The sequence below is a fragment of the Jaculus jaculus genome, chromosome 10 (assembly GCF_020740685.1).
Source record: "Jaculus jaculus isolate mJacJac1 chromosome 10, mJacJac1.mat.Y.cur, whole genome shotgun sequence".
In the NCBI taxonomy this organism is placed as follows: Eukaryota; Metazoa; Chordata; class Mammalia; order Rodentia; family Dipodidae; genus Jaculus; species Jaculus jaculus.
The window spans coordinates 82,654,687-82,678,997 of NC_059111.1; the positions used below are offsets into that span (position 1 = coordinate 82,654,687).

At 35.7% G+C, this 24,311-nt stretch overlaps 1 protein-coding gene across 5 annotated transcripts in view; it reads left to right on the forward strand.

Annotated features, from left to right (window-relative positions):
* Positions 1–24,311, forward strand: part of Ptprz1 (protein tyrosine phosphatase receptor type Z1) — a 174,416-nt gene that overhangs the window by 114,816 nt on the left and 35,289 nt on the right. For 2 of the 5 annotated variants that reach the window (XM_045160208.1, XM_045160209.1), the window contains exons 11-14: positions 2,766–2,812; positions 8,146–11,683; positions 16,296–16,440; positions 22,056–22,147. In XM_045160208.1, coding sequence (XP_045016143.1) covers positions 2,766–2,812; positions 8,146–11,683; positions 16,296–16,440; positions 22,056–22,147 — 3,822 coding nt within the window. The remainder of the gene's footprint in view (positions 1–2,765; positions 2,813–8,145; positions 11,684–16,295; positions 16,441–22,055; positions 22,148–24,311) is intronic. The other 3 variants (XM_045160211.1, XM_045160212.1, XM_045160210.1) reach the window with 2 other exon arrangements.

Genomic DNA, 24,311 nt, shown 5'->3' on the forward strand with positions numbered 1-24,311 from the left:
AGGTGTGAGCCACCACACCTGGCTTGATCTACTATTTTCAAAACAAAATTACAGGGCTAGAAAGATGGCTTAGTAGTTAAGGCACTTGCCTGCAAAGCCTAAGGGCCCAGGTTCAACTCCCCAGAATCTATGTATTCCAGACACACAAAGTGTCCATTCTCTCTCTTCATCTGCCTCTCTCTCTTAAGTAGATAAATGATAAAATATTTCTTTAAATGGTTCTTAATTTTTTTTAAAAATTACATATTCCCAAAAGCAAACAAAATAAGTCACCCGCTTTTGTCTGGTTATTACACAAAAGTGAATTTTAAGTATTCACTTAAAAAAAAAAAAAAACAGAGCCTGATGGGCTTCACTAGCAGATATGCTTCTTTTCTGAAGTGAGAATATTCTATGAATCAATATAATTTGCATAGTCGTTAATGTATCAGTAACATCGGAAGCAGCCAGTGGTTCTTGAAATACCCGTTACTATCTGTGGGGAGAACGCCAGCAAAGGGGAGCCAATTTGACAATGCTGCCAGCTGGCAGTGTTTGATCCTGGAGGCTAAGTTCCTGAACTGTGAGATCCAGAAGTATGACTTTAGAATCTTTACAAAGACAAAAACCATCTCCAAAAATTACTCTATGGACATGTTCCTGGGAAACCTGAGAGTTTCAATCAGTTCAAATGATTTGAGTCCAGTTGGAAACCAGAATGAAGATCCTTCAAAGTGAGTTTGTACTTAACAACAGCTCTTGGGGTCACCACCCCTGAGATTGTCATGGTACCAGCTGGATCTCCAAGGGCCAGATGGGCTTACACATGAAGCCCCAGACTCTCAGAGTGCCTGAGGAAACATTCTTTTTGCAGTAAACAGAAAACTGAAGCATAACAGAAGTCACTAAGACTCCTTGAGGGTGTGGCTGGATGAAGGGTGTGTTTTACTTTGTAGGAATCATATAGTTAACCTACACTTATGTGTCTCATGCAATGCATATCTAGAGTACTGAAAGAAAAAGCAATCAACCTTCACCCTGACCCTATCAATTAAATAAAGAAATTAGCTGTTGTGACTAAAAATGTATAGTAGATAAAGTTAAACAATCTGTTTTTTCAGTCTGAAAAAGTCTTCTGATACATGCTGAAAAAATGCAAAGTTGTTGATTATTTTTTTTTTTTGCTTGAGAGGAAAATGTGCAGCACATGTCTCATGAGTGTTTAATTGTGATTTGTTCTCATTAATGTTAAAATATTTTAAAGGTGCATAAAAAAGGTTCCAAGGACACACTTATTTTATGTCCATGAACTTCTCTAGTTATAACTTAAAAAAAATACTTTAGGGATGGAGAGATTGCTTAGCAGTTGAGGCACATGCCTGTGAAGCCTAAGGACCCAGGTTCGATTCTCCAGGTCCCACATAAGCCAGATGCTCATAGTGGCACATGCATCTGGAGTTCATTTGCAATGGCTATAAGCCTTGGAGCACCCATTCTCTCTCTCTCTTTCTCTGATTGTAAGAAATAAATAAATAAATGTTTTAAAAAATACTTTAATGGCTTTTTCTGTGATAGTACATTTGCTTCTCATCAAATTCCTGTATCTTTGTCTTGAAGGTTACAAAAACTCTTGTGTTTGAAACAATGGGAATGATTTTAATTTAGAAACATCACACAAATAAATAAACAAGCGAACAAGCAAAGAACTTAAGACAGTCTGTATTAGGAAAAATAATCTGGTTATGATATGTCAGTTCAGTTAGGCCTTGAAATTTCTGCACAATACGCATTACTTTGAGGACATGTAGAGCCTAAATTGCAGAGCATAAACAACAGGAAGATGGTTCAGAACATCAATTTTGGAGATGGAGTGAGATTTTATAAAAGCCTATTTGTAATTTAAAAAATTATGATAGTGCTCAAGTCCTCCAAGATACTTTGTTTACCATCTTCCTAATAATCCATGCAGCTCATATGAAAACTGGGCAATATCCACTGCCCCAGCACTCAGTGTGCTCAGTTCCTTGATGGACAGCGAGAACCAATGCTCTAGCCCTGGGCCGTACCCAAGAGCTCTTAGTCTGTTCTAACATATGCTGGCAACTCTTATTTTGTCAGTAATAGAACTATATTGATTCTGGTTGGTTGGGGGAGGATAGTGATATTAGCTAGGTTTCCTTAGTTAAAATGCATAGGAATCTTTGTATTAGGCCCTCTGTGTTGTCAATCTGGGCTGGAGTCCACTGAAAAATGCTTTCCACATTACCTAATGTGGCACCCTGCATACAGGTAACTATGAGCCCAAATCTCAAGAATAAGATTTACTTATTTGGCCCTCAGTCAAAAGAATTTCATGAACAATTAGGCAATAAGTGATATCAACCCTCTATAAAATCCCTGGCTTTCTTCAAATCTGTTCCAATCAGCCCTGCTAAGGTTAAAGGTGACTGCAGTTAGGAAAAACTGGGTTTCTTTTATAATACAAGAGCCTCATCTCATGGTCCTTCTTTTTCTGTGGTAAAGTTGGGGTGGGCATGGGGAAGAGAATTGGAGTGGAGGATCGAGATTAATGCTTTGAATACAGTTACATGTAAGTTTGTGTGGTACTGAAATGTCATGATAAGTCATATGGAAGACTCAAATTAGAAATTTTTATTTTGAGAGACTCTATAGTTTTCAATCCTAAGTTTTTCTTCTTAAATTTTCCCTCCTTTCACCCAAAGGTAAACCCAGAAGACTAAAAGAGTTAAATAAAATTTTTAACAATTTTGTTTTTAATTTTATAGAACTTGACCTTTCTCCTGAATTAATTGGAACTGAAGAAATAATCAAGGTATCATAGCCATTTTTATATCCAAATGTTTTATAAGTCTATCTTAGATTATTGCTTAGAGTTTTAGATATTATTGCATTCATGAAAATTAATGTTGCAGTTTTCACTGTTGAGTTAATCACTGAAATCACAATCAGATTAGAAGATGCTTTGATTTAACACCCCAAAATGGTTAGAAATTGAAAAAAATATCTAATGAACTGTTAAAAAATAATAGTAGCTATAATTTGGTGATGTATAGAAATTTCTTTTTCTGTTTTTGTACGTTTATTTTTTGGGGGGAGCAGGTCTCCCTCTGCCCCAGGCCAACCTAGAAATCACAGTGGTTCTCCTACCTCATGAAAACTTTTCTGCATACAAATTTTTCTAATACAATAAAATGGTACAGCTTACTTATAAATAACCAGTAATTGATAGCTTCATAAGAAATATAAACTAAGATATAATGGTATACATTTTGTTCATTTGATTTGATTATTTGTGTTTAAGCTCTTGTATAAAATGTATGTTGCTAGCTCAGTGTTTTCCAGAAAATTAGTATTTGAGAATAACAATAAATTTTAACATTATCTTAAATTTTTGAAATGAGAGAAAATATTTACTGAATTAATCTTGAATTTCATCCTAAATCCAAATGTGTTACTCTTTTTTTTTTTTAATTTTTTATCAAATGTGTTACTCTTGATACCTGAAATGATATGCAATCTAGGTACTGCTGTGGATGATATAAATGCATTTATATGTGCATATTATATAAGAGCTGATTGTGTAATGCCTAATGCTATTATCCAATAATAACTTGAAATCAGGGTATGTTTGCACAGATATGATTACCTTGCAATTTATGTATCTTATAGTCATTCTGTATTACAAAGGGCTGCATTACATAAATGAGTAGTCCACTTATGAACACAAGGTCATAGAATTCATCCAGGAATATCACTTTTTGGGTGTGGTATGTCTTAATGGACATGACTGTGGGCATACAATGCCTAAAATTATTAATAGAACCAAGCTAAAAAAGGAAATCATTATGCCATGTTTTAAATTCAAATCATTGGTGTGATAAGCAAAAGTAAGCTCTTGTTCCAGTAGTCTGTGCTGTCTAGTAAATGATATTCAGTTGGAGTTTCATGCACTATAAAATGCAATACAAAATTAATGTATCAAAAGTCTGTGTTTAGTTTCCTCTTTATTGATGCTAAAGAAGCCTTCAGCACAAACTTAACAAAGTTATTTGAAGTTTTCTAATGCAAATTTCTACATAAAACTACAAGACTATATTTAGTACATCATTTATCTCTTTGAATAAACTTCAAATCCTAGCAATCTAGACTAGAAATGCCAAAGGCCATGTTTTCCATAGTCCCTGAAGACTGATCAATTACATATACTACAAACATAAGCAGATCTTCTCATTGGAGACAAAAGTGAAAATACTTGGGTATTCTACACAAGCTAGCATATTATAATTAAAATAAAGGTTTTTGACTAAAATAAGATAAATAACACAACCTATTATTAATCCAGTTTCCAATTAAAACAAAACATGTCACATGCGTAGGTAGTCATAGAAGTTAATTGAAAATGTAGCCTATTCACAGATGTGTGAGAAATCGTTAGAAGATAAGAGCTGGCTTTGCACAGTTTGAGGTAAAGACATCAGAAACTTGATGCTATATCTATACCTAAGAATCAAGACCAGGTATGGGAAGAGAAATTCAGCAGGTGCTGTGATCTCTGTGGTGGGGCAAAGCCACCCTGGGATAACCAGGTAGGTGAGAAATCTCCCCAGGAGTAATCACAATCGTCAACCCCCCATCTCTTCACAGAATAGAACGGAAACATGTGGAGAGAAAATCAGGGAAAAAAGAGAGATTGTGCAACAGAGAGAGAAAGAAGGAATCCTACTCAGTGCAGAGTAGAATGTTTAAAGTTATCCTCCAGATTGTGTCCTGGAAGAAGAGTGATTTATACAAATTGATTTCATTAATGGGCTTTGTTTTTAGCAGTAGGACTCAAAATAAGCAGAAGCTGTGGGAGAGGGAGACAGCACCATAAATACAGTGAAGGCTTAAGGTGATAGATCCTGGGACTGTGGTTAGACAACTTGACTTGGCATTTCAGCGTATGTCATGCTATTGTAATGAACTAATATAGTATAGAGTTAAATCAGAACAGATACATTTAGTAGTGTGTTTTCCTGGAGCATGATTCTTAAGTGGGATGCAAATACTGCTAAAGCTATCTAATATCTACTGCCATGACTTCATGCAGGAATGAATGACAGAGCTTGGATATATGTAGACTGTCTTCATGAAGATGTTTAGGCCATGAAAATTTAAACGAGGAGTTTGTGAGATATTTATTAGATATTCTATAAAGAAAAAATGTGTCACTTTGAAAACTAAGTGTCTCAGTATGATCAGTCAGGGTTAACACTATTTTTTAAGTTGATAAGAGAAGCAAGTATAACAGGTATGAGTGACATAGAACAAAACACAGTGGATGGGAGATACACAACCCCACTGGAGATTATTAGAAAGAATGCCTACTAAAATCTTTGCAGTAAAACACACACACACAGAGAGAGAGAGAGAGGGAGAGAGAGAGAGATTATGAATGATAGAGTCTTCTTAAAATGGTGACATGAGGTAATAATACTTCATACAGTGGAAAAAGGCATGGATAATGGTCAGTCTTCACCAGATCCCAAGTGGTATGTGACTGAACCCCATAAAATCTGGTGAAAGACAAGGTAACTGAAGCATATATATGTGAAATGTATATAGATTTTTCCTCAAAAATATATAATGGAAAATAGAAATGAGCATCATTATATTTGAGGAAACATTTTATGGGAGCATACATAGTTTATGGTAGGATATGATAAAGTGTATTTGTATGGAATATAATAAAAGTAATATTATTGTCTGGTCCACAGAAATTACTAGATCATATACAGAAATATATGATATGTCTTTGGGAAAGTGGAGAAGGTAAAGAGAAAGAGAAAATGAAAGCTGAGGTTAAATTTGAAGGGCTTTCCTTTATGCTGGTTTATTTAGAGGATATGCATACTTATTTAAACTGGTGAAAAAAATTTGAAGAAACACAAAATACCTGCATTCAATTTGTGAGCAGATGACAGGAGGAAGATTTTTAACAACCGATTTAGGATGTAGTGGGAAACAATCCATTGTACAGGATGAAAGGGGCAGAAGTGACTTCACTGGTCTGAATTTTTGTCTGTTGGCTTCCCTCCCACCTTCAAAACTAAATGTGAGTGACATGTGCTGAGAATAACAGAAAGGACAGGAAAAGTTTTGAATCAGAATAAAGAAGAGTGTAGAGACTCCATTCTACTAAGGTGAACATTAGTCCTCAGCTTAACTCTGGATCAGATTATGAAATAAAATTTTGGTAAGAACCTACAAAATGAGGAGAGATCTGGCATAAACATATATTCACAAAATCATGTTAAAACAAGTTGTCATTTCTTTTTGCATGCATGTGTTAGGTTTTTATATGAGAGCCAATATTTTATTTAAGATATTATTTTGTGAAATTTCACTAGCTATTCTTGTAAAACAGGCTATCAAATAGAATGCTGATTTCCACAAAGAAATGCCAATGTAGAGAGAGGAAATTTTTCTAAGGAATGTAGGAGAATATCTGTTTTTAGCATTCAGTACAATTCAGATAAATGTGATTTCTTTTGTAAAGATGACACATTGCCTCGGAAAATACTGTGCAACCAACCAAATCATAAAGCTTCACAGAAACATGTAGTCACTAACCCTAGATTCTTCTATTTCTGGAAACTTCTCTTTCACACAATAAAGCTTGCTATGAGAAAGATATATGTCCATGGGTATACACTGCTTAAGAACTAGATCTTGGGCTAGAGAGATAGCTTAACGATTTGGACACTTGCCTGCAAAGTCAAAGGGCCCAGGTTTAGTTCCCCAGGATCCATATAAGCCAGACACACAAGGTGGTACACACATCTGGAATTCATTTGCAGTGGCTGGATGCCCTGGTACTCCTATTGTTTCTCTTTCTCTCTCTCTCTCTCCCTCTCTCTCTCTCTCCTCTCTCTCTCTCTCTCTCTCTCTCTCTCTCTCCCCTTGCCTCTTTCCCTCTCTCACTCAAATAAATAAATAAAAATAAACATTAAAAGAGAACTAGATCTTTCTAGTAATATTGACCAACTTCTCACTAACTAATTCATATTTAGTCACTTTTTCCTTCTTTTAAAAAGACCTAAGAGCCAGGAGTGGTAGTGCATGCCTTTAATCCCAGCACTTGTGAGGCAGAGGTAGGAGGATTACAATGCATTTGAGGCCACCCCAAGACTATGTAATGAATTCCAGGTCAGCCTGGGCTCGAATGAAACCTTACGTCAAAAATAATATAAAACAAAACAAAAAGAAAGAAAGAAGAAAAAGACCCAAGAGTTGGCAATTCTAACAAATCATTGAACATGAAGACACTGATGAATTTATGTCACATATGATCTGAAAAATAAGATATATTAGCAATACACACACACACGGGAGGGGGAGTTGGAGGGTGCATAACTGGTTGGTTAACATCTAGCCAGAACACCCCCATTATATGTGTATGGAAGATTTTTGTCTCATGAATCATGATTCTAAGGGAAGCAGGAAATCAAATAACTTGTTCTAGAATCGTATTTTGACAAGTTTCTTTTAAAATATCTGTTATATTTTATATAAGCCAAAGTCTTATAAAGCATGGCTCTTTAAGTTCTAGATTTCCCTACATGACTTAAAAATTAGAACTTAGTTTGAATATGTACACCTAAATATCCTGAATTCCACTGTTTTGCTCTTTGAAAAAAATGCTTCTCTTACCAATTTGTATTACATGAAATCCAGTTGACATTTAGGTTATTACCTGATGGAATGAGCAAGAAAATTAATAACAAATTGAATATTTAAATACAACTATAAAGTGATTTCTTTTTAAAGTTGTCATATAAGTTCAGTTGCCTCATTACATAGCATTGAAATAAAGGCAGTTATAACTAACATATTTTTACTAAATTTGATTACTCTCCATAGAGAATTATCAGTAATGGTTATAGGACAGATGCACATTGACTGAGCAGAAAGAGAAAAAAACAGAATGAGTGGAAGGGAGTGGAGTGGAAGGATAGGATAGAATAGGATAGTGTTTCATGGGAGTAAAATGTTCTCAAGGTTCCACCACTGAAGAATAGCTGTAAAATGCATTAGAAAATATTGCTAAGATTTTATTTTTCTTAATTTGCTTATGTTCCATTAAATTTTGTTTGTATTTTAAAGGAGGAGGAAAACAACGAAGACGCTATTTTGAATCCTGGTAGAGACAGTGCCACAGACCAAATAAGGAAGAAGGAACCCCAGGTTTCTATCACAACACAGTACAGTCACACAGGAACTAAGTACAATGAGGCCAAGATTAACGGATCTCCAACACAAGGAGGCGAGTTCTCTGGGAAGGGTTATGTTCTGAACACATCTTTAAATTCCACTTCCCATCAAGTCACTGAATTAGATACAGAAAAAGAAATCTCCTTGCCTTCCCAGACTGGAACTGAATTGCCACAGCACTCTCTGGAAGGCACTTCAGCCTCTTTAAATGATGGCTCTAAAACAGTCCTTATATTCCCACAGATGAACTTGTCTGGGACTGCAGAATCTCTACAGGCGATTTCTATAACAGAATATCAAGAGGTGTCTACTGACATCAGTGAGGAGGAAAGCTTATTAACTGATTTCAAGCTCGACCCTGGAGCAGATGACTCTTCAGGCTCCAGCCCTGCCACATCTGCTGTGCCGTTCTACTCTGACAATATATCTCATGGGTTTATATTTTCTTCAGAAACCCCAGAGGCAATCACATATGAGGCCTTTAAACCAGGATCTACGAGATATGCTTCAGAAGATCCATCTTCATCCGGTCTGGAGGAATCAGTCACAGATCCTTCTGGTGATGGAAGCATGTGGCTTGGTCACACCACAGATGTGACGACACAGCCTGAGGTCGGGTCTGGTCGAGAGAGCTCTATCCACACTAATTACACAGAAATCCAAATTGATGAATCTGGGGAGGCAGCTGAGACCTTTTCTCCAGGCACTGTGGAGTCACATGATCCCTTGGTGACAGATATGAAAATGCCACATTATTCTACATTTGCTTACGTCCCGACGGAGGTAACACCTCGTGCCTTCACTCCATCCTCCAGACAGCACGATTTGGCGCCTACCATTAATGTGCTTCACCCTCAGACAACACAACCAGTACAGAATGGTGAGACACTTCTTCAACCTTCCTCCAGTAGTGAAGTCTTTCCTCTAGTCACCCCTTTGTTGCTTGACAATCAGACCCTCAACACTACCCCTGCTGCTTCAAGTAGTGACTCGGCCTTGCATGCTACGCCTGTATTTCCCAGTGTCGGTGTGTCGTTTGAATCCATCCTGTCTTCCTATGATGGTGCACCTTTGCTTCCGTTTTCCTCTGCTTCCTTCAGTAGTGAATTGTTTCACCATCCACATACAGCTTCTCAAATCCTTCCACAAGTTACTTCAGCCTCTGAGAGGGATAAGCTCTCTTTGCATGCTTCTCTGCCAGTGGCTGGGGGTGATTTGCTATTAGAGCCCAGCCTTGCTCAATACTCTGATGTGCTGTCACATCAGACCACTATTCATGCTGCTTCAGAGACATTGGAATTTGGTAGTGAATCTGCTGTCCTGTATAAAACGCTTATGGTTTCGCAAATTGAACCATCGAGCAGTGACGTATTGCATGCACATTCTCCAGGGCCTGAACTTTCTCATGCCTTACCTAGTACTGAGGGCTCCCAGGGTGTGTTTACTGCTTCTTACAGTTCTGCAGTACCTGTGCATGATTCTGTTAATGTATCCAATCAGGGTTCCTTGCTTAGCAGCTCCAGCCATATATCAGTGCCCCAGTCTTCATTCATAACTCCAACTGCGCCATTACTTCAGCCTACTCCTGCCCTCTCTGGTGATGAGGAGTGGTCTGGAGCGTCCTCTGACAGTGAATTATTCCTTTTACCTGACACAGATGGGCTGACAGCCCTTAACATTTCTTCACCTGCTTCTGTAGCTGAATTTACATATACAACACCTGTGTTTAGTGATGATGATAAGGTACTTTCTAAAAGTGAAATAACGTATGGAAATGAGACTGATCTGCAAGTTTCTTCTTTCAGTGAGATGGCTAACCATTCTGAAAGCACAGGCATGCCCAAGGTGTATGATATTGTAAGTAAGCTGAACGCATCTTTACAAGGAAGTGCTGTTTCCATTTCTAGCATAAAGGGCATGCTTCTGAGGTCTCTTGCTTATCCTATTACTCAGGTGTTTGATCATGAGATTAGTCAAAATACAGGAAATAACTTCCCAGTTCAACATATGCATACTGTGTCTCAAGCATTTGGTGACACTTTATTTAAATCTGTGTTTAGCACAAACTCAGAGCCAGCGTCCTCTGACCCTGCTTCTAGTGAAGTGCTCTCTCCTTCAACTCAGCTCTTGTTCTATGAGGCCACAGCTTTTCATACTGAAGTGTTGCAGCAGCCTTCCTTCCAGGCTCCTGATGTTGACACCTTGCTTAAAACTGCTCTTCCAGCTGTACCTAGTGATCCAATGTTGGTTGACACCTCCAAGGTTGATCAAATTAGTTCTACAATGTCGCATCTCCTGGCATCAAATATCGCTTCAAGTGAAAACATGCTGCAGTCTACATCTCTACCAGTTGTTGTTGCCTCATCTCCTGATACGCACTCTGCTTCATTTCAAGGTTTAATGGTTGCTTATCCAAATGAGAAATATTTTGAACAAGATTTCCCTAAAAGTTCTCAGCAAGTGCTGCCTTCTTTACATAGTAATAATGAGTTGCCCCAAACAGCAAATTTGGAGGTGTCCCAGGCCTTGCCTCCAAAAGGAAGGCATGCATTTGCTACTCCTGCTATCTCAATTGAAACACCCAGAACCATTATAAATCAGGTTATAAATTCTGATGAAATTTTCACCATCACCCAAAGTTCTCTTACTGATGAGGAAATTGCCGGTATCCCAACAGCTGTTTCTGGTATACTTGTAGCTCCTGATCTTTCTGTTCCTTTAGGAAATGGGCACTTTTCCATGACAGCTGCTCCTCCCCACAGAGATGGTTCTGTGATCACATCCAAGATGCCGCTTCCTTCTAAAGCTATTCCTCAGCTGACTCATAGTGCCAGACCTGACACTGATTTGGTGGTTGGTGGGGATGATGTGGACGAGTATGATGATGATGATTATGATGGCAGAGATAGTGGCGGCTTATCCATCAATAAGTGTATGTCATGCTCATCCTATAGAGAATCACATGAAAAGGGAACAAATAACTCAGACACCCATGAAAACAGTCTTGTGGGTGATCACATTTTATATTCCCTATCTGAGAATTCAGAAGAAGATAATAAAGGCTCAGGTGTAACCACAGATAGTCAAATTACTGAGGACAGAAGTCCTAATAAGCCACCAACTAATACACTAACCCAGAAGCACAATGCTGAAGAAAAAAACAGTGACACTCAGACTGGTAGTGCTTTACTGCCTTTCTCCCCAGAAGCAGAGGCATGGGCAGTTTTGGCAAGTGGTGAAGAGAGTGGATCAGGGCAAGGCACCTCAGATAGCCTTAGTGATAATGAGACTTCCACAGATTTCAGTTTTCCTGATGGTAATGAAAGAGATGCCAATGGTGTCCTGGAAGCAGGTGGCGCAGACATAACTCCTGGATCTCCACGGTCCTCAACTAGTGGGCATTCTGAAGTATCCAACAGTTCAGAGGCAGGTTAGTTGTGATAAAGGGAATAGAATGAGATGTGATGATTTTCTTTCTGTAACAGTAAAAATAGGGGTATTGTGGAAAGAATGAAGCCTGGTAAGACAGCAGACTATCTTCTATCAAAACATTCAACAAATCAATTTATAGCATTTAGAATGTTTTATTCACCATTTCTAATGAATATTCACAATATTTTGATCTTTAATTTAATTCTCTCTGAAATACATAAAACAACTTTTATGTGTCATTAAAAGTTCTTATTCTACAGAATTTGTATTATGTATGGGAACAGTTATGTGTTCATTATATATTTTTGGCATAGTGACTTTAAAATAAGATTGGAGTGTGCTAGTTTGAGATAATTTTATTTTTCACACTTGCATGCTAAAACAAGTTGTAAACTAATTCCAGTAGATTATGAAATCTCATAATAAAATGCTATAAGCACCAGTCTCTGATGAATTGATGGAAAAGAATGAGACATTTCCCACACCCACATCACTTTGGGGAACTTTAAAAAAAAAACATTGTATTGCTAATGTTTGATATCTAAGGGAGGCTTATGAAAAAGTTCCAAGTTTCAAAAGCTGTCATTCTTTGATCCTCCTCATGTTGCCTAAAGAGGGCAGTGTGAATCAACAAAATGCAGTCTACTTTTTGCTTGGTGTTATACGTGCCTTTCTGAGTTAAATAGGCATTAATATGCATGGTATGTATAGGTATTGTGTGACAAGATGTAAAACACTACAACATTTTCTGTAGAGATGCATTTCATTGTCAATTTACTTTATGTGGATTGGTTTATTGGCCAGATGTTTCTTAGAGCAGATTACTTGTAGCATATGTTATACAGATGTGTGCTTTAAATGCCAATGGGAAGAAAAGGAAAGTTAAATTTCATTAAGCTCATGAAATGTTAGGAAATTTCATTGAATTGATAGCAAGAGTTTCATAATTTGTTCTTACTTAATGATGAGGTGTGTGTAATTAACAATGGAACTATTTAAATCTTTTTTTTAAAAGACAGGCTAATGTCACATACTCTTAAGGCGTAGGCATGAATGTAATTCAGAGTATAGAATTAATCTCTTTAGGATATGCTTTTTTTTCTGAAAAGAAAATATATATTCTTTTTGGATTTTTGAAGTTGGATCTTGCTCTAGCCCAGGCTGGCCTTGAATTCACTTTGTAGTCTCATAGTGGCCTCAAACTCACAGTGATCCTCCTACAATTGCCTCCCAAGTGCTGGGCTCAAAGGCATGCGCCACCACACTGAGCTCTGATATTTTTAAAGTGAATCTATTGCATATTTTTCAGTACAACAGCAATTAAAGTTTGTACATTCAATGGAGAAGATTTTTAAATTCTGACTAAATACCTATGGAAAATGGCAGTTCAAATGTATAAATTCTGGTGTATGAGAATGAATAATGAGTCTATAGGTCACTATAGTCATTAGTGTTGTCATATATATGAATTTTTATCTGTTCTCAATTATAGTACTTGCTTTTTCACTTACTATATTTATTTCAAAGGGAACTATGAAGAATATGTCAATTTTTCTTCCTTGCTAGGTCATAGTGCTAAGGCAAAGCTGTATATGTACATATATGCATGTATATAGCAGAACACTAAACCTATGATTATTAACTGAAAAACATTCTGTTCAATGCATTAATTAGATTTGTTTAACTGTTAAGCAAAAAATCTCCCACGAATGAGGAGAAATCAATATGAAATATAACACTTAGCTTCATGAAATTACAATTAATGAAGCAAAAGGGATCAAACAGGATTAGGGGGAATTCTTGCCTGTTTTTAAAACTGTACCTGTAAAAATCATACATATTCTGGCCTATCCAATTATTGAACACGCCCTTTAGTCTGAGACATAATTTATGGTATATTTCTCAGACATACAAATGTTTACAGAATGTACTTCTTAAAAGTACGAGCAAATATTAGTGTTCATTATTTGTAAATGAGAAAATGGACCAAAAAAGACCAGATTACTTGATTTAAGTCACCTAAAAAGGAAACAAAACTAACTCCTTAGTTAGGGTCTGTCTCTGAGAAAGTTCTTCATAGATTGAAGAAAATAAAATACTTATAATGCTTAAATCTTCATACCAAAATGATGGTCTTATTTTCAACCCTTTAAATTGTTAATATTAGTTCCTCATTGTCTTATTGTCATGTAGGCTATTCATATGCACTACTCAACTATATCAAAGCATATATTTTACTCTCACTAAATAAGTAAATCAAGACCACTAATTTTTCCCCCGAACACTATACAAAGTAACTAGTTGGTTATCCATACTTTTATGTGGTATGGCATTTTATACAATAAATAAATAAAACAAGGTTTCATAATATGTAATTACCATAGAGTTATCATTCTAACTCCTAACTTACAGAGCTTAATATCAGATCCCAGAGAATTTATGATGAACATTTATGTAGAAGACAATATATTTGTATATGTTTATAGTACATGTACTCAAATACAAAATGTAATTGTGTTATATATCTTCTGTATATATCACATATATATCATAAGTATGTTATGTGTGTATATGTGTATATACATATGATATATTTAGCTATATACACATCCATGTACATACAGCAATAAATCTTTGTGATTATTGAAGGCCCATATAATTACCTAAGCTTACTTTATACATATATTAACTTATATTTTTCATTTTCAAGGAGGATCTGATTCAGACAATTTGATGTTCTTTAGGTGAGGTCCAAAATTCACATTTCTGACAGGTTAAGGGGCTGCTAGTGTAACTATTCTGGGAATCACAGTTTAAGAATGACTGTTATAGAAGACAATATTAGCCACCATTTGTAGTTGTTAGATACCAAGCACTGAGCACTTAATTCTATTTATTACTCACAAACTCCCATTTGTCAATATAAGAAAAAAATATGTAAAAATAGCCAGGGATGAATAAAGATGCTTTTTAAAAATTTATCAGGGCACTTTTTTAGTGTATACACAATTGGATTATTAGGAATCTACATGAGTGTCCACACAAGATGTAATGGCCAGAGCATATGGGTGACAAATAAAATGTAAAGCTTGGTTTTTGAATATTAACCACAGTACAAATATCAGATGGCTTAAAATAGTTTTACCTTTGTACAGTGTTATGGTATTTAGGGAAATCTTTGAATTCCATATTTTTCTATATTTCATGGAACAAGATTCCTGGGAAATGTGCATATCACTTATATTTCTTTGGTAACTTTCCATATGAATGGACTCAGTTCTTGGCTTTGTCTGTTATCCTTAGGTCCAGAAAGGTGTTTTTCTAAACCATAAGTTCTCTGCAGTTAGACATATTTTAATGCTATATATGTGCATTAATGGTAGTCTTAAGTTTTCAGTGTTTTAAGGTTACTTTACATATTTAAAAGTAAGTTGTTTCTTTCTGCTTTGTGTCACTGATAGTAAGATAGTGAGTAGAAAACATCAAGTGTGCCAAGTACCAGAAGTTTGTAGACCTTGATAGAGAATGTAAACTGAATTCTTTTGGCACTTGTACAGGTAGACAAGAGAAGCAGCAACACCAGCACACTGCTGCCCTGTTTGTCCACTAAACACCCCTCAAAGAAGAGGAGAAGAACTTACTTGCCACCAGCATTCATAGTCCTAGAGCCCTTTAGCAATATGGAAGGCACTCTTAGTTTCAGTGACTGGTTTAGTCATGATACAATAATGTACCTGACAGGGCCTAAGCATTGTTACTGCCATATATTTAAATTAGCCCTAGGGATGTATTCAGACTTTTTCATTACTTACAGTGTATATTTGAAAATAATTTCTTAGACATATGATATGTATTTCTTTAATTATATAAAATGAAGGGTATGTTTATTGTTGATTAAAAAATAGCAGATGAAAATTTTGAAAATTATCTTTAAAGCCAACATAAATTTATAATTAACAGTTGGTTTTTGGGCTAGAGAGATGGCTTGGCACTTAGGCACTTGCCTAAGCCTAAGGACACAAGTTCAATTCCCTAGTACCCATGTAAGCCAGATGCACATGGTGGTACATGCGCCTGGAGTTCATTTGCAGTGGCTGAAGGTCCTGATATACCCATTCTCTCTCTCTCTTTCAAATAAATATTTTTAAAAGTTGGTTATTAATTGTTTTTAATTATTTGCTTACTTGTAAGATTAAAAGTAATTGCATTAAAATTAATTTTTGAACATCGAGACTACATATGATGATCCGGTAGGTAGCACTATATTTTTCTTCATCATTTTGTACAACTGGACAGTTCTCTTATTTTAATACTTCGTTTTTCCTCTGAACAAGCTTTCTAGGCAGTATTTGTCATAGGTCCTGCTACAGCACTTCCATCTGTGCTGATCTTTTTTGGGTTATTATAGATTTTTTTTATATTTAACATTATGCCTGTTTTTAAGGTATATTTTACTTAAGTTGTCTTATAATTATAGACAGCCTTTATATCATAAGGTCAAAACCCTTAAAGGTAAGTATCAACAGAGAAGGTTATAATTATCAGTTGAAAAGTGTCATGATTTTTCCTTCATCTTACATCTCAACTGTCTCAATTTTCTCCAACTACAGAGGCCAGTAATAGTAGCCATGAGTCTCGTATTGGTCTAGCTGAGGGGCTGGAATCTGAGAAGAAGGCGGTTATACCCCTCGTGATCGTGTCAGCCCTGACTTTTATCTGTCTAGTGGTTCTTGTGGGTATTCTCATCTATTGGAGGTACGTTGAGCGTTTCTCTTGGAAAATTTCATTAATAAAACTAAGATTCTGCCCATATTTCATCTGGAAGGTTTTCAAAGCATATTCATAATTGTTTTTATGTGAAAGCTGCCAATAATGTGGACAAGGTGCATTTATGGATCTAGAGGTACTACGATAAACTGCTGCCATTATTCATGCTTAAACAAGCTCAGTAAGGTGTTTGACAATTATACCTTCATATTGATCTAATTAACATTCAAACATTGTCATAGAATTTATCACAATCTAAGATTTTTCACATGTTATGATTACAAAAGTTATTTAGGAAAACACAATTTTTACATAGAAAAAGTATTTTAATGAGTTTGTATAAGATGTTTGTCAACTGTGTATAGAGATAAAAATGACAGCTTATATACAAAGGTAAAAAATCAAGCAATTAAAATAAAAATATGTGTTAGGAAGAAAATAATGACTATATTAAGATGCATAGACATTTATCTTTTACAATTTGCTTTGAGGATGAAATATAGCTTGACACATCTATAATTCATCAAAACCTTTATAGAACCAAAGTAATTACACCATTCATAAGTTCCTCACCTTGTGGAAAAACATAAACTTACCAGGAATACAATAGAAGTCAGTAAAACTATTGCTTGAAAAAAATGAGAACTTTATGATGAAATAAGAAGTCTTGAAAGATGGGGAAATGGCTCAATGAATCAAGGGTTGCTGTGAAAGTCTAAGGACTTGAGTTTGGATTCCCAGAACCCATGGAAAATTCCTGATACAGTGGTAAGGACCTGTAATAACAGTCCTGGGATCCAGGGACAGACAACTCTCTGGGGTTTATGCTGGCTAACTCATCTAGCCAAATTTGTGAGCTCTGGGTCAAATGAGAGACCTTAAGTCAAAGAATAAGATGGGAAGCAACTGAGGAGGACACTAAACATGGACATTTGGTGTCCACAAGTTTGTGCACACATTAGCACACTCAGCTGTGCATACATGCATACACTACATGAAATTAATTCATATCTATAAACAAAGAAGGTATAGTTTGGAATTTTATACTTTTTTCTTAGAAAAGGATTCTGTTCAGTTCTATAATTAATTTCTGTTGTCCTTCTACAAATTCATATTTGGGTCCCTTGTCTAATTTACTATGTAGCCTTGGGTATGTCGCTTATGGATTAGTTTCTCCTATTTGCACTTGGATCTGTCGATCATCTTTAAGTTTACAGTAAAACCTTCATTAGGAGGGTCTGTGAATAAATGAAGCATGCTGAATATTGTTTCATATTTGTACACGGATAGTGAGAAACAGAATAATTACACATTTCTAGCTTTAAATTCTAAATTCTGTGAAGAAAGGTGTAAATTAAATAATCAGGTTACCATTGATTGATAGGACCCATGTCTACAAGTTTAACACAGTCATCACTTTTTTCATCATGGCTGAGTGATAATTAGCAAGAGACACAGTTATCAACACTTAGCACATAGACGTGAAGACATTCATTGCTTGTTCAGAACAGATGGACTATAGATACTGAGTCCTGTCATATATTAAATAATGCCTTGAAATTGTTTTCCAGATGTTTTAAGGTATAATTTGCATGAGCCAACCCATAAGTTTCTAAGTCACAAAATGACATGCACTGGGGAAATTTTCAAAAAAAAATTTTTTTAAGAAAAAAGGATGAAGTATTTCAAAAGTTTGTTTTTTAAGTTTGAGCATTAAAAAATCCCAAGTTAGCTTTTACAAAACTGTACGTCATCAAAAGTGTGTGGAAAAGAACATTCCATGGGTAGCAGTTGTTTTCACTGGGAGGAAGCAATATAAATGTTCTCTTTATCTTCATCCTATTTGTGGGTCTTGAAAGTACCTACCAACCCAGAATGGAAGCTTCCTAATACCGACCATACTATGGCTTGAGTAGCAATTCACTTCCCATGGAACACTGCACTATAAAATGTATGTAAGCAATATACAGATGGCCTTCATCCACAAATTAACCTGCACAATTTCGGCTTTTCCCACTTACAAGATTTTCTTGAACATCTTATAAAATTCTTTGAGGAAATTAGCACACATCCTATTGGGCCACTTGCATTCTGAAGCTAATGAAGCTTTCACTACATAGTTATACCTTGAAGAGTTAATATTTACTCAGCTACTACTATGAATGTAACAGAGTGATAAACTTCAGTGTTAAGGATTTCATTTACATTTTGATAATTTAGCAAGTACTTCCTTCTCCCCACTCTCTTAGACTTCTTAGTACATCATCTGTTCATCTATCTGACCCATGTTTTTAGTATCTGTGTCCCATCTCTCCCTCCCACTTTGAAATTTCAAGCTGAGGCTTAAGCAGGCAACAGAATCTGCCATGAAACTGGACAACATATTGGCAGATTTATTTGCTACTGGAAATTCATACAATTCAGCAAACATTGAGTAACTATTACATTCTTGACACTGTATTAAGAACAGGGTTTATATAAAATCAACAGACATAATCATCTCTATAAAAACACAATGGGATAAGTATATAGTATATATAGATATAGTATATACCTACAGAAGATCTGCTTAATAGGCGGAAAAAGATAATGCCATTAGAATAGAAGAGAGACTACTTTGGAAAGAAGAAGGGATTCAGTAGAAGGAGGAATTTGGGAGGGAGAAAGGAAGCATGGTAGGAGGAGATTATGATCATTGTAAATTGTTTATATTTATGAAATTTGATGATAAAAAGTTTTTTTAAGGATATAGCATGTAAGAATATAACAAAATAATTATCCTAACCACCAATTGAGAATGATACTTAAAACAAAATAATATAGAATAATGTCCAGGACATAAAAATCATTTTTTGATTAAGTAGATATATTGAATAACTGTATCTGCATATATATATATATATATATATATATATATATATATATATTTCATTTACATAGACAGTCTTTATGTAGACAGGTGTGAATGGAAGCTTGTGCTAGCTGCACAAATAGAGGAGTTTTAGGATCTGCTTAAGAAATGGGAGTCTATTTCACAGAGCAGATGCTGCCAAGCTGTCCAAATCATGATGTGTACCTGGAAAGTTAGGCACTTGAATCTGGAGGAGAATCATGTTAAGTGTAGGAAAGAAAGACACACCAAGTCAGCCAAGAACAAAACAGGGTCAATCCCTTACCAGGTGCTTAGATCATTGGACTATAAACTTCAAAAGGGAAAAATCAAGCACTGAGAACCACAGATACATAGGATTTATGCACTGAAAAAATCTTGTATTGCATATTTTAAAAATCTGTAAAAGATTAATAGAAGGAAACCCAGTGGATACATCTGGACAGGAGCTAATACCAAGGAAAGAGGCATGAGCAGTGGAATGGGAGCGTCTACTCTATGTAGCATCTGGGGATACTTAGAGGCAGGGGGTAAGTCATAGGAGAAAGAAATATTTAAAAACTGAGTGTGACTCATAAAAAGTGGGCTCCTGGTTATTGGTCAAGCCAAATGGGATATAAGTAGGTGCTAGAGGTGATTCTTGCATCAGGTGTGAATTTAAGTCCCTTACAGCATCTAACAATTTTAAGAGTTAACTAAAAATATTCACCTGCTTAGCTAACTATATTTTTGAACTATCCAAAAGATATTCATTCTGTGATCTTAAAATCATCTACCAAGTCCAAAGTCTCCATATCCATAAATCAGAATTTACTACCCATACTTGCACAGACAAGCCAAATGTTTTCTCCTGTCTAGACTCAGTTTCTACAAATTTGAGTTAAGTAATGGAAAAGTTCCTGTTTATGGTATTTTTTATCATGCTGCCAAAGCAATGCATATTCAGTAGGAACTATGATTATTTTAATCACAGTGGGAAGACTATTCAAGAAGTACATCCAAAAAATAAAAATAAAAAGAAGAATTGTGTCTGGGGAACTGATTTACTAGAAAAATACCAAAGATTTGAATTGTTGAATTTTGGAAGTTGATATTTTCCCCAGGCTGGCAATATGAAATACTAAGTTTCTCAATAGCTCCCTATCAAAATCATAAAAGTGAGAAACAAATACCCTACATTGCACTGTGCTGCTGTAAGCTATGATGTGTGGTGGGCTGAGTGTCTATTAACTGTATTTTTAGCCTACAGTGACTTTATCAAGACAGCCCTATCACAAGCTGAGGGACGTCTATATTTTACATAGTGATAAGTTCTATGGAGCAAACAAAAGGGAGATAAATAAGGGCAAAGATGAACAAGGGGCTTTAACTAGCCTGGCCCTGAAGGCCCTCAAATATAAGTCCTTCAGACCATTACAAAAGTGATAGGAAAGAGGCAGTGGGCCTAGGAAGCAGCAAGAGCTACATCACTGAGGTGGTACAGATAGGACTTCTTTAAGAGAAATAAAAAAGAGAAGACAGTGTTAAGTAGAGCATTCTGGGTGAGGGAGTCGTAGGCGGTGAAGTGATAGAGGTCGGTGGGGTTTAGAACAAGAAAGGTCTCACAGCCCTTGCTAAAATAATTGAATATTCTTTTAATTACAGTGGGATGCCACTCAATAATTTTACCCAGGGAACTGATTTGCAAGAAATACACTGAGAAATGGGGGGTTACTTTATAAGAGCAAATGCCATGTTAAAGCTTATTAGGATAAATACCTTGGAGTGTGAAGCTTTAAAATAGAAAGTGAGATTTGCTAATCTCATTAGGACAGATATTTCTGTTTAAACTCAACCACTCATGAATAATAATCCAAATGAAAAAGCTCACATCAAAGAGTATCATCAGCAGTTTTAATTACCTAAATTTCTTAAATTAAGGATAGCTTGCATTATTTTATATCAGCAGTTGGTTCTTGCTGTCCTCAGTAGTTTGTTTTTTACCCTTTACCAGCTGTTACTTCTATTATCTGAATGAAAATAGATGCAGATGACATTGTAGGTCATCACTGTCATTGATTCCAAATAAATTCATTCTCCAAACGCTCATCAGGATTAGCATCTGTCAGAAAGAAAATCACCTCTGGTTGTGGTTATATGCTCATTATCTCCTCAATAAGTTCTGTCACTCTTCTGCGATCTTCAGCCGACAGCTACCTTCTCTTTTTTCAAAATGTTACCACTGTGGAATTTTATTTCTGCAGAGGCAGAGTTTGCTGGGTTTGGCTACCAGCTAATTATGTCAGAGGACATGGTTGTTTCAAAGTTGAGTGGGCATAGCTTTAGATGTTCTTTCCTTTCAACTCTGATACTAAGGTGGAAAGACACCTTGGTGTAGAGCACACAGGAGACTATCTCAGGCAGTAAGATTTCCTCTACCAGCAAAGGATTTTTTCATATAAACTGCACCCTTCAAATACCTCTGCATTCAGTGTGTCTGATATCTGCTCACTGTTCTGCATCTGAGGCAGGTAAAAGTGAATTAAACTTGGAGGCCATGAAGTTCTTTGATGTCTTAGGTTTTGCCAGAATAGATGTAAATCCAGCAATCACTGTCCTGAGCATGTGTCCGCTCCTCTGTTTTAATCCAGGTATTTCCAGCATCATTTTCAAGCTCAGATGGCATACTTATGTTCATGTGGCTAGCAATATAATTGTTCTCTTTTCTTTCCAGGAAGTGCTTCCAGACTGCACACTTTTATTTAGAGGACAGTACATCCCCTCGAGTAATATCTACACCACCAACACCCATCTTTCCAATTTCAGGTAGTGATCTAAAGTATGGCCAGTAGACATTGAATGAATAGTCCAAGGCTTGCTCTTATTGGTGTGCTTTGTAGATGATACATCACACACCAGCAAATGTTTGTGTTGCCTGAAGTATGTACTACATCATGTATCTGACAGCCAATTGTATATCCTATTCCCATTAATTTTAAATATTTTTAACTATGAAGAAAATAGGACAAAATATTGTTATTCTGATACCATATGTTAGTATAAAACATTAATAGCAATAAAATGTTAACCACAACACTTTTATTTTCATTTTTGTATTTATTGCTGAGTTTTGAGACATTTTGTGGGTTTTTTGTGTATTTTTTTGTGGTAGGGTCTCACTCTAGCCAAGGCTGATCTAAAATTACTCTCTAGCCCTAGGCTGGCTTTGAACTCATGGATCCTTATACATCCTAAGAGCCTCCTGAGTGCTGAGATTAAAGGCATGTGCCACCATGCCCAGCATATTTCCATCACGGTAATGGAAACTCAAGCAGTAGAGGACAGACTAAATGCAGTAATTGTGGGTAGAAGAAAGTAACAAAAATAAGGTTAAAACTTTGTTGGTTTCTGATCATCTTTGTTTTCCTTGAGAAAGAAGTTCTTAACTTACATTAGAGACCAAACAATTTGTAAGCAAAGCTGGAAGTAGGAGAAAAAACAAAAGAGTACAAGGAATGTATGGTCATTTAAAATGTTTGAAAACTCCATAATACTGAATGATGGAATATTTAAAAAAAATATTTGCTATATCTTATCAGTATTTACCTGGACAACAATATTCAACAACTAGGGTGATCATTGACAGAAACACTCATTGACCCTAGAGTTTGCACATATAATTACATATATAAGCATATAATCACAGCCAGTTAATTATATTTCATTATGTCTTGTGACTTCTCAGAATGTAACAGATAAAAAAGGGATTGTCTAAACATATGTGAACTAGGCTGGGCATGGTAGTGCACATCTTTATTCCCAGCACTAGGAAGGCTCAGGTAGGAGGATGGCTAGGAATTAAGGCCAGCCTGAGACTACATATATCAGATCAATCTAGACTAGAGTAAGAATCAATACACATCTATATATACACAAATATACATGTACATATATATATATATACACGTATATATACACACACATGTATATGTGTGTGTGTGTGTATGTGTGTGTGTGTGTGTGTGTGTGTGAACTAGGAAAGAAACACAGGAATATAGGGGGCAAAACAGGTACAGGATTCACCAAACCATGTAAAGAAAAGGATATATTTATTCAACTATGTAGTTATTTCACAGAGGTGCATTTTTAGACTGTGTAAAATTCCATATTTCATTGCTAAAAACCCAAAATTCTACATGTTAACTTCTGAAATCTCATGACCAAAATGTAAGAAGAGCAATAATTGCTTTAGATTTTTATTTACATATATGCTAATGTTACACCAATTATGTTAATTATTATATAGACTATATAATAACATATATTATATGTTTACATATAGTAATAAATTTAATTTTTACAATCAAAAATTAGAAGCATTTATGTTCTTATAAATATAATTCAGAATCTTTGATACCATTGTTCTATTTATAGTCTTCTAGTTTATTTGAAAATGCTACACATTTATTTTACTAAAGTACTGTTTCATCAATATTAGAATTTTGAGACTGACAGCTTTTATTATCTGTTGAATTGTGACGTTCTTCACTTCTAGACACCCCTTCTGCACAATCTTTCATCATGGTCACACATAGTCCAACAGTGTTTATTCTTACAAACAAAATGCAATAATTCAAAATCAAGCTTTTATCCAGGGAATCCCAAATCCTGCCCTTTAAATATAAGAATACTGACCTATCACTTCATCAGCTCTCCAAGTTTCACTCTGGATCAACAAAATATGCACTCTTCATTAAAAACATCAGCAACTGCCAGGCGTGGTGGCGCATGCCTTTAATCCCAGCACTTGGGAGGCAGAGGTAGCAGGATTGCCTGAGTTCGAAGTCATCCTGAGACTACATAGTGAATTCCAAGTCAGCCTGAGCTAGAGTGAATCCCTACCTTGAAAAACCAAAAAGAAAACAAAAAAATCAGCCACTTAGTCTCACTTAAAAACAAATTAGCAAAAGAAATTGCCAAAATACTTCAG